The sequence below is a fragment of the Mobula birostris genome, chromosome 4, assembly GCF_030028105.1.
Source record: "Mobula birostris isolate sMobBir1 chromosome 4, sMobBir1.hap1, whole genome shotgun sequence".
Lineage (NCBI taxonomy): Eukaryota > Metazoa > Chordata > Chondrichthyes > Myliobatiformes > Myliobatidae > Mobula > Mobula birostris.
In genome coordinates, this window is record NC_092373.1 from 174,113,844 (window position 1) to 174,125,951 (window position 12,108).

The 12,108-nt window shown below is 45.8% G+C and overlaps 1 protein-coding gene across 7 annotated transcripts in view; it reads right to left on the reverse strand.

Moving 5' to 3' along the window:
- rufy3 (RUN and FYVE domain containing 3) overlaps positions 1–12,108 on the reverse strand; it is a 75,905-nt gene that overhangs the window by 33,910 nt on the left and 29,887 nt on the right. For all 7 annotated transcript variants that reach the window (XM_072256503.1, XM_072256499.1, XM_072256500.1 and 4 more), the window contains exon 2: positions 773–946. In XM_072256503.1, the coding sequence (XP_072112604.1) occupies positions 773–946 (174 nt within the window). The remainder of the gene's footprint in view (positions 1–772; positions 947–12,108) is intronic.

Genomic DNA, 12,108 nt, shown 5'->3' on the forward strand with positions numbered 1-12,108 from the left:
TCCCCAGTAATTCCCTGTAGAAACATTCCCACCTCTCCCCTTTGGCTCTTTTGCCAATCCTTTGGCTGTGTCCTCTGGTAACTCTCCCACCCCTGAAAATGGCTTCCTCTGACTTCTCAAACAGTGGAGACTTCACACAAACCCTCTTTCTGAACCCACCATGCTGGAGGATAACGCCAGAATCACCATCTTCTCTCATTCACCTATGGGGAGCAGTTGGCATTTCCCACCTCCAGTAACTCAGTTACTCAGGTTTACTGGACTTCCTCTTTAAACATATTTAAGACGTAATTAGTTAGGTTTTTACATGCCAGGGAAATTAAGGGTTATGGGCAAAAGGCAGGTAGAAGGTGAGTCCATGGCCAACTGGTCATGATCTTATTGAATGGCAGAGCAGGCTCGACAGGCCAGATGGCCTCCTCCTGCTCCTGTTTCTTATGAAGGGTTACAGGCAAATGGAACCAGATTAGATGGGGCTTCTTGGACAGTATGGGCCAGCTGGGCCATACAGCCTGTTTCTGTGCAGCGTAATTCTGACTTTGTTGCTGCAAAAAACTAATTTTCATTGCATTTACACCCTGTATATATACACCTATAATGTTAAACTTGAACTCTGCAGTAACCTCAAGCACCAGCCATCCCAACCCGTGCTTGCTCCCTCCCACGAGTACCTCCACCCAGGCAAAGTGAGATTAACTGATCTGCTTATCCCCGTTCCATGACGAACACACACACATGGCCCTCAACAAGCAGCCGATACAGGGGACCTCACCTTTAAGGCCGTGTTTGAGGCAATGCTCCATCACCACAAAGAACTGCTGCAGAGGGGCATAGTCCGAGTCCAGGGACCTGCCCAAGTTCAAGGCCGATTCAATCAGGCCCTTTATGCTTAGCTTTGCCATGTTCATCAAGTTCAGCCGTTCGATTGCAATGGGGTCCTTGGGGTCTGAAAAAATTGGATAAGTTATGAAAAGTTTACATCGTGAGCACAGGGCAGCGGATACCAAGAGAACTCATTCAGAATACCGGAGAGCTCAGTAACACTCTGTTATTGAACAGGGCCAGTACATCAATGCAGTGACCAGTCTTGGCTGCGTGTGCTCCTGGTGGTGACATCACATAACCCATGGCCAATCACATGACCAGAAGTTACACCTCCCATTGGTTACTGAGCACTCCTATTCGTCTGTACCCTTAGTTTCTACAGCCAACTGCAAACAGACTGTTCACATACAAATGTCCATAATTTCATTATTGAAAAGAAAACAATGAGTAAATGGCCCTGCCTTTTTCTAAACGCCACAGTTTCTCACTGAGTTTTGTGTACAACCTGCCCTAGAATTAATCTCTCATTTAGCCCACGAGCCAGGACCCCAAATTTGGGCCACCGGTACCATCTGGGGGGAATAATTCTTACAGCGATTTTCGGCAAGGTATACACCCCTAGTGCTAGAAAATATGTGATAGCATTGCAGCAGTGGTAGCTTTCTTGCCTGCTTGAAGAACCTGGTGTGGACACTTGCAAGGCAAACAGATCCAGAGAATCAGACAGTCCCAAGCTGGACTGGTTTTAATATCAGCACCAAGGACCAAGAACCAATCTCACAAAATATTGTTGGGTATCTGCCAACCATCAATTCACCAGCCACAGAGTTAACCACAGTATTTGAAATCCTACACCAATCAGAGCTAATCAGGAAGGAACGTCATCTAGAAACAATTGTGGTAGTCATGGATCAAGCGTGAGCCACTGAAATTGTCTGGAAGCACAAAGAGTGCTTCTCCAACATTCTTCTCAGGATGAGGACATTCCATACCATATGCAATGCCTTAGCCATCCTAGGAAAGCGATTTTGGGATGCTGGTCTAAAGGACGTATGCATTGAGGCTGGAATTGTCACAGAGGGGTCCATCAATGGAGTCCTTGATGGTAAACACTACAGTCGTGCTGTCAGGGTCCACAAGTACATCTATGAAGCACTGATGAGACTCGCATGGGCAGAGTTCACACTGTGGGTTGAGGACAACGTTCAAGAGAGGAGTGGGATGATCAAATCATTCTTAGACCATGTGAACGACATGGCCAGTGACTTGAACCAACAGAAGTTGAACAACCTGCTGCAAATTCCACTCTTAGCTGAGCTGGTAACCATGTGGACAGACTCTCTGGAACACCTCTGTCACAACAATGGAGAGCTTTCCACATTCTGGATATCATACATTGACATGTTAGAGAACGTGGTACTTGGGCTTCTGCGCGCCCCTCGTGAGGGGGACTGGGAGTTGCACCTCCATGCTGTAAGAACCATGATCCCACGGTGCTTTGCCTATGGCAAGATGAATTATGCCAGGTACTTGTCCCATTACTTTGCTCAGATGATGAACCTCCCAGAGAAGAATCCTTCTGTGTATGAGGCCTTCAAGACAGGCCAATTCTCAGTGCAGCTGTCAAGTAACAACCCCTTTGGGCAGATCCCTGTGGACCAGGCTATTGAAGCCACAGTGAACAAAGACACACAGACTCCTGGAGGCACATCACAGTTCAGCCTGAACACTGGAGCTATCAAGCGTTACTACACAACAGCTGAGCACTGCAGTGCATTCCTGGGACAGTTAAGGGAGATGGTGCAAGGCAACAAATCAGAGCTTTGTCATGCAGAGCTACAGCGGCGAAGAATCCAGAAAGATGAGGAAGCAGTTTCAGCAGTGGTTAGCCTCGTACATGAATGGGTCAACCCATTTGCAGAGAAGCGGGACCTCATTATCATCTCTACAGCAAAGGCAGCCCCCAAGGACATTGCCTCTGACCTGATGAAGGCATATGAGATTGGTGAGCAATGCTATGCAACCTTCAAGGATGAGACACTAGAGGAAGACCCACCAGCAAAGCAATTCCATGACCCAATGAAAACCAACAAGCTGAATACATTCAGTGATATGTGCAAGAAGAGAGAAGTGAAATCAAATGGGAGGGCGATCATCTCGAAAGCAGACAGGTTTTTGTTTGGACGCATTATAGTAATGGCACAAGGGTGCAGTCTACGTATGGAAGATATCCTTTCTCTCCTGTATGCCCCAAAAGCATCGACCAACAAGGTCAATGAGCTCAGGTATCACCATTTCTGTGCCAAAAAAGGTGAAATCGAAAGTCATCAACTCCCACCATGCAAGGACTGCTTAACAAAACATGCACGATCAGCCAACTACCAGGCTGGTCTACGGAGAAGATGTTTGGAGAAGAACCCACAAGTGCCAAGCCCTGTTGGCAGAGGATGGAAGATGGAGAGAGAAGAGGAAGTCAAACAGTTGGTGGTGCACTGGATGAAAGGCCAACCAGCACCTAATGCCGTCCTGGATCTACTGGCCTGTAAGTGTCCAAAAAAATGTTCACTCCCAAGATGTATGTGTGTTGCAAATGGCCTCAGGTATAGTGACATGTGTAGACTGGCAGACTGTGAGAATTAGGGATCCACCTCAGAGAGCGTGGAAAGTTCAGATGAAGATATGGAAGACTTGGAAAATTACGATTATTAATAGGTTATGAAAATATGGAAAACAAAGTGTGGAAAGCAGTCTTTGATTAAATATATTCATTTTACAACCAAATGGGGCCTAGGTTATGGCTGTGTGGAACCCCACATTTGAATTATTGTACTGTAATTCTATATGCTATGACAAAAGCTTAAGATTGTTTTGATTTGATACAACAATATGGAAAATATCATGACATTGATAAAACTCCAGAAATCTCTCCAAATGTGGTTTTTTACCTTTTGGGGGGTGGGGTAACATTTTCTGCTGTACTGATGTTAATATGGAATATATACAAAAAGTGATGACTTATTTGAAGTGATAAAGCTACCACTGGTGCAATGCTATCACATACTTTCTAACTCCAGAGATGTATACCTTGCCAAAAATCTCTATGAGCATTATTCCCCTCAGATGGTACCGACCAACCCTACTGGCTCACGGACTAAATGGGATACTCCAGAGCAGCTTGACCAGAGCTTCAAGTATGTTTTCATTCCCAAGGTGCATGAACCTGATCCCTCAGCATAAGTGGACAATAGTCACACAGGAGCTTAAACTGCAAGAACAGGAACAGTTCTACATTCTTCAGGGTTGGGGCACTCTGGGATGTGGCAGTGGCTGGCGTGCGTGAGGTCCCAGTTCTCTGCCCTCAGGGGCTGTTGGATCAAACTGGTCATAGAAAACCCCCGGCACTGTCTGAGGGGGGGTCAGAGAAAAAAAAATCCCAGAGCTTTTCCCCTTCTCAGCCCCAAGACTTCCTCCATTTGTCTGTCTCTAGCAGTAGATCACACAGATAAAATGCCAATAATCTCACCAGATTTAGGCACAGTAATCACAGAAACAAATCAAAACAGAATCGGGATTGAAACACTGGAGGGTATTCAGCAGGAACACCAAACTAACTCAGAACTCCTGGAGTTGACAATATTTATTTTCAGAAACCTCTAAGGGTTTCTAAGAAACCTGTACAGTTCTCACTCACTGAAAACCACCTAACTCTGGAACAAAGTAAACCCAAAGTGTAAATTAGACACATGACCCCAGGAACAGTCTCAACAACATCTGACGCAAATCTAGACCTCTAGTTACCCACACATCAGGGAACAGAACAGACTCACTCTTCAGTCGTTTGGGGGGGGGGGGGGGTGTTCCCAGCCTCCTCCTGAACTTCACCATTAATAACCTCAGCAAATACTCCAGCAACAGGACTGAGAAAGGCCCAACCTCACTGCCGGAGGCCTCTCACCGCACCGAACCCCGCTCCTCCATCCGAGGGCTGGTTCTTCCGCGTGACACGCTTCTCTGAACTCTCGGGCGGCTCCAAGGCAACTCACTGGTGATGTTAGGAGGAGGTGGGCCAATGCACTTAACTCAGCTGGTGTCACCAATAAAACCAATCAGGCCACTGTCACAGGTACGAAATCAGCTGCCATTTCTCCGGCATCACCAGAGCTTGCGCAGAGCCCCTCGAGATGAGGCTGTAGAGGGAAACGGACCAAGGTGGGTGCATGGAGCTAGGAGGCAGATCAGCCATGATCTCACCAAATGACAGAACATGTTCGATGGGGTGAAAGGCACATCTACTGAAACGTAAGCCAACATGTCAAAGCCGGATATTCCAACCGGCTAACACCTCAGTAGCTAGCTTGGTTTTTATTATTGGAACTACGGTAAAATGAGGCCCAGATGTGTTCAATCTTGCACCTGCAGAGGTGGAGTTCTGAACGAAACTCAAATCAAAGAATTGTGCCAACTCCTGAATGGTTGGAAAAGTCTGGTGGGCAACGGTAATGTCACTAGGAGCATCATAATCCGTTACTAAAGCTTCATCCCCTCCTCTTTGGTGACCCATATTGCTTCTGATAGGACAGCTGGAAATACGGAATAAAAACAGAATGCTAGGGCACTCAACAGGTCAAGTAGCATCTGTGCAAAGGGTAAGTGGGTCAGTGTCCTAGGTCGACAACCTTTCAATAACAGTAGGTTGAAGTTTAGAAGGAAGAGGAGAGGACTTTTCAGTCCATCCACTACATTCCAACCTTCAACTTTCCAGCAGGATTTGGTGCTTCCTGTGGTAACCATCATGATGTCTACATCAATCACAAATGACCAGTTCTTGGCCAATGGCCACAACAACTTTGGTTTTCACTGCAAGAGTCCAGACTCAAGCCTGACCCTCCACGAACACCAGCAAACCTCTCAAGCCCATCCCATTTACCTGAAGGGTTACAGATCACATACCCTCTTTTCAAATCCTCAGTTACTTCACCCATCCTTCAACAGTAGAACAAGAAGAGGCCATTCAGTCCCGCTAGCTGTTTCCTAATATGGTGCCTTTTGTCCGTGCCCCTGACTCTCACAACCCTCCTCTGGGCAAAAGCCTGCAGATCTTAGATTAACTTCTGGATAACTTTCAAACCAATGCAGCCAGAGGAAGTCACCATGACCTGGATGTGTGGGAGTGACCTGAGGAAGGGGTGAGCTCATCCCCAAGTAGCTGGAGGCTAGGTTAAGATAAGGTGTGACAGGTTTTTCTTCTTCAAGGTTACTAACAGTTAGGATGGAGTTCAGATGCAGACCAACCAATCCAACTCGGAGTTGAACAACTTCTTCCTGTCCACATGTTACAAGCTGGCTCAATCCACCTGAATTGACTGGTCATCTTTTGCCAAGGAACTCCATCCCCAATATCTCCAGAGTTCTCCTGCATCTCCAGTAGAGATACCCCAAACCCCCTCGAGTGCCCTGAATCTCACTCTTTCATTAAAGTCTGGGGCCACAGAATGTACAAAGAATGTTTCTGCTCTGCAATTTCTTGAGGTGTTGGGCAGGGAGTTGTGGACACTGTTCAGTCCATCATGAAAACCAGCCTCTCTTCCACTGACTCCATCTACACTTGCCACTACTTTGGGAAGGCAGCTAACATAATCGAAGACCCCACCAACGCCAGGCTTTCTCTCTTTTAAACCCTCCCAACAGGCAAAACTCTCAAAACTTGAAAACCCACGTGACCAGGCTGAAGGGCAGCTTTGTTATAAGAGCTTTGAACAGGCCTTGATCTCTCTATCTCATGACCCTTGCACTCTATTGTCTGCCTGCAGTGTTTCAAGAACTGTAACACTTTATTGTGCATTCAACGAACATTTGCAGCAGTGTGTACTATCTACAAGATGCACTGCAACAACACACCGAAGTTCCTAAGGCAGCACCTTCCAGACCCATGTCCAGTACCACCTAGAAGGAAGAGAACAGCAGACACCTGGGAACACCACTTGGAAATCCTCCTCCAAGTTACTCACCACCCTGATTGGAAACATATCACCGTTCCTTCATTGTCACTGGGTCAAAATCATGGAATTCCCTAACAGCACTGTGGGTGTACCTACACCTCAGGGACTGCAGCAGTTCAAGGCGCCAGCTTATCACCACCTTCTCAAGGGCAACTAGGGACGGACAATAAATGCTGGCGTAGCTGGTGATGCCCACATCCCGTAAATGAATAAAAAAATTTTTTAAATTCAGTTTCTGCTTTTCATTTTGTACTATCTCAATGAACTGATGCTGTAAAATGATCTGCATAGATGGCATCCAAAATAGTTTTTCACTATAGAAGCAACACACACAAATGCTGGAGGAACTCAGCAGGCCAGGCAGCATCTACAGCATACGGGGATCTCCCAGTGGTTACCCATTTCAATTCCACTTCCCATTCTGATACAGTGCCATGCAAAAGTTTGGGCACCCATGGTCAAAATTTCTGTTACCGTGAATAGCTAAGCGAGTAAAAGATGAACTGATTTCCAAAAGGCATAAAATTAAAGATGACACATTTCTTTAATATTTTAAGCAAGACAACTTTTTTTATTTCCATCTTTTACAGTTTCAAAATAACAAAAAAAGGAAAAGAGCCCAAAGCAAAAGTTTGGGCAGCCTGCATGGTCAGTACTTAGTAACACCCCCTTTGGCAAGTATCACAGCTTGTGAACACTTTTTGTAGCCAGCTAAGAGTCTTTCAATTCTTGTTTGGGGGATTTTCACTCATTCTTCCTTGCAAAAGGCTTCTAGTTCTGTGAGATTCTTGGGCCATCTAGCATGCACTGCTCTTTTGAGGTCTATCCACAGATTCTCGATGACGTTTAGGTCAGGGGACTGTGAGGGCCATGGCAAAACCTTCAGCTTGCACCTCTTGAGATAGTCCATTGTGGATTTTGAGGTGTGTTTAGGTTCATTATCCTGTTGTAGAAGCCATCCTCTTTTCACCTTTGGCTTTTTTTTTCACAGACGGTATGATGTTTACTTCCAGAATTTGCTGGTATTTAATTGAATTCATTCTTCCCTCTACCAGTAAATGTTCCCCGTGCCACTGGCTGCAACACAAACCCAAAGCATGACCAATCCACCCCCGTGCTTAACAGTTGGAGAGGAGTTCTTTTCATGAAATTCTGCACCCTTTTTTCTCCAAACATACCTTTGCTCATTGCAGCCAAAAAGTTCTATTTTAACTTCATCAGCCCACAGGACTTGTTTCCAAAATGCATCAAGCTTGTTTAGATGTTCCTTTGAACCTTTTGAATAGAACGGCCAAAGAATCTCACAGAACTAGAAGCCTTTTGCAAGGAAGAATGAGTGAAAATCTCCCAAACAAGAACTGAAAGACACTTAGCTGGCTACAAAAAGCGTTTACAAGCTGTGATATTTGCCAAAGGGGGTGTTACTGAGTACTGCCATGCAGGGTGCCCAAACTTTTGCTTCGGGCCCTTTTCCTTTCCTGTTATTTTGAAACTGTAAAAGATGGAAATAAAAAAGTTTTCTTGTTTAAAATATTAAATAAATGTGCCATCTTTAACTTTATGCCTTTTGGAAATCAGTTCATCTTTTACTCGCTTAGCTATTCACAGTAACAGAAATTTTGACCATGGGTGCCCAAACTTTTGCATGCCACTTTATGTCAATCCATGGCCTCCTCTACTGTCACAATGAGGCCCATTCAGGTCAGAGGAACAACATCTTATTTTCCATCTGGGTAGCCTCCAACCTGATGGCATGAACAGCAATTTCTTGAACATCAGTCATGTACCCCCCCCCACTTCACTATTCCCCGTCTCCTTTTTCCTCTCACCTCATCTCCTTGCCTGCCCATCGCCTCCCTCTGGTGCTCCTCCCCCTTTTTCTTTCTTCCATGGCCTTCTGACCTCTCCTATCAGACTCCCCCTTCTCCAGCCCTGTATCTCTTTCACCAATCAACTTCCCAGCTCTTTACTTCACCCCTTCCCCTTCAGGTTTCACCTATCACCTTGTTTTTCCCCCTCCCCTCACCTTTTAAAGCTACTCATGCTTTTTTTTCCTCCAGTATACGAAACGTCGACTGTACTTCCCCCACCCTCCCCCCACAGATGCTGCCTGGCCTGCTGAGTTCCTCCAGTATTTTGTGTGTGTTGCTCGAATTTCCAGCATCTGCAGATTTTCTCGTTTTGAGTTTTTCCATGGTATCTCAGTATGTTAATTACAATTTATTCAACTGACCAAATGCAGTCTCCCCCCCCCCCCCCCCGAAGACCATGTGGGGAGAAGAGCAGAAGAGTAAACCTCCAATATCCCCTCATTCTAACGCACCTACGCTCATTCTTACTTCTGAGAACCTTAACAATTCGTTGTGCTTCTCCATTCCCCCCGCACTCCCAACTAGTACCCCAGGTCCCTCAAATCCGTCAAGCTTTCATGCAATCCTCTTTTGGACGTCAGCAGTGAACCTGCCCGTCCAGGTTCGCCCATCTTTGACTTAATGGTTAACGTGTGTGCTTTAGGAATGAGACAAGATTAGTTGTGTCTGACACCCGTGATCTATATAGAGTTGGGACATTCTGGTGCAGTTGTACAAGTTCTTGGTCAGAGCACACTGGGAGTACTGTATACAGTTCTGCTGCACACAAGACATGGATAAATTGGGAAATGTGCAGAAAAGATTTACAAGGATGTTGCCAGGACTACAGAGCCCGGGACATTGGGAGAAATGGGCCAGGCAGGCCATCATCGTTCCTTGCAGAGTAGCAGAATGAAGGCTGACCGTGTAATAAACACAAGAGATTCCACAGATGATGGAAATCGTGAACAGACAAAATGCTGGAGGAACTCAAAAGATCAGGGAGCATCTCTGGAAGGGAATAAACAGTCAACATTTCAGGCCAAGACCCTTCATCAGGACTGGATTAGCAAGAGGCAGACTCCAGAATAAGGTGGGGGGGGGGGGGAGGGAAAGGAGCACAAGCTGGCAGCTGATAGGTGAGACCAGGTAAGTGGGAAAGGTGGGTGGCTGGGGGAGGGTCGATGAGGTAAGAAGCTGGGAGGAGATAGATGGAAGAGGTAAAGGGCTGAAGAAGGAATCCAATAGGAGAGGACAGTGGACCACGAAAGAAAGAGAAAGAGGAGGTGAGGAGAAGGGATAACAAGGTAACCAGAATGGGGAATAGATAAAGAAAGGAGTAAATGCCGGACATTTGAGAAGTTGATGTTCATGCCATCAGGTTGAATGCTACCCAGACGAAATACAAGACATTGCTACTCCAACTTCAGTTTGGCCTCATTGTCAGACACATCAGAATTGGAAAGCAAAGTTGAATCGAAATGGGTAGCCACCAGAAATCCTGCTTTTTAAGGCAGACTGGCAAAGGTCTCCAAAGCAGCCTTCCAATCTGTATTTGGTACAGAAGGCCGCACCGGGAGCACTGGTTACAACAGAGGACCCCCGACAGACAAGTGAAGTGTTGTTTGTGTGTGTGGCCCTGGATAATGGTGAGGGGAGACGTAGAGGGTGGTGCAGCATACGTCATGCTTGCAGGGATGTCCTTCTAAAAATGGTTAAAATTGACAGGCATAGATAACAGTCTTTACCCCAAAAAGGGTGTCCAAAATTACGAGAAATAGACATAGGGCAAGGAGGAATAGATTTAAATGGAATCTGAGGTGCAACATTTTCCATGTAGAGGGTGGTGAATATAGCAAACCCGAGAAACTGATTGAGGAGGTACCAATGTATAATCTAGGAAGATGGAGGGCGCGTCTTGAATGGATACACATCATTCTGGGAAACTGGGACCAGCTGAGTGAACACCATAGTTGGCATGAACTGGTTGGGCAAGGGACTGTGTTCAGATTGCTCCACGGCCCCAGGTACAAGTCCTATTAAACTATCTCAATGCAGTCAACCTCACCACGCAAAAACAGATCGGTCGCTAGCTATCACATGGCTGTTTGTGGGAGCTCATTGTATACAAACTGCCCGCTTTCAATCTTTACACCCTGTAAAGTACATGAAGGAAAGCAGGTTGCTAGAAATACTCAGCAGCTCAGGCAGCATCTGTAGAGGGGAGTAGTTAACATTTCAGGTCTGAGACCCACTGAACGTTTCCCGCATTTACTGTTCACATTTCAGATTTCCAGTATTTACAGCAACTTCGATTTTCATCTAAAACCAATTAGGAATTTATGGAAGTCTTCACATCATTGAACACAGTTGTGCTGCTGATGCTTCTCTCTCTGGTCACAGACACCCCTGTAGCAGAGAAGTACAATCCCCTCCATCTTCTACCAGAATCCTCCCGTGTTCTTATATTAACTAAAGCCTAGCTGCCGAGACTGGGAGTTACTTATTCTAATCACCCAATTCAATTTTGGGCATCCAATCTCAAAACTCGTCTAAGGTTCTTACAAGTTTCCAATATTCTGGAAAGTAGTTGCTGCTGGTTGCGTTTCTGGGAGATTGCTACTACTGCCGTCGAGTTCAGACGAGTTTCATTTCCTTAAACGAAAGTGTACCATCCCTCGGCGGAAGGATGTTTTGGTATTGGAGAGGGTCCAGAGGAGGTTCATGAGAATGATTCTGGGAATGAAAGGGTTAATGTATGTGGAGCATTTAATGGCTCTAAACGTACTCCCTGGAGTGCAGAGGAATTTGGGGGGGGGCAGGGGGTAGAGAGAGATATCAGTGAAACACATCAAATACTGAAAAGCCTTGACAGGTTGCACATGGAGAGGACATTTCATATAGTGGGAGTGTCTAGGACCAAAGGGCACAGCCACAGACTAGAGAAATGTCCATTTAGAACAAAAATGAGGAGGAATTTCTTTAGCCAGAGGATGGTGAATCCGTGGAATTTATTGCTACAGACAGCCGTGGAAACCAAGTCATTGGGTACATTTAAAATGGAATAAGCACATCAATGGTTACAGGGAGAAGGCAGGAAAATGGGATTGAGAGGGATAATAGATAGATAGACAGACAGACATACTTTATTGATCCCGAGGGAAATTGGGTTTCGTTACAGTTGCACCAAGAATAGAGTATAGATATAGCAATATAAAACCATAATAAATGCTGGTGTAGTGGTTAGCACAATGGAAGAGGCGATACAGGGTCAATTCCCACCACTGCCCGTAATGAGTTTGTACGTTCTCCCCGTGATGGCATGGGTTTCCTCCGGGTGCTCTGGTTTCCTCCCATAGTCTAAAGACATACCAGTTAGTAGGTTAGTTGGTCATTGTAAATTGTCCCATGGTTAGGCTAGGATTAAATTAGGG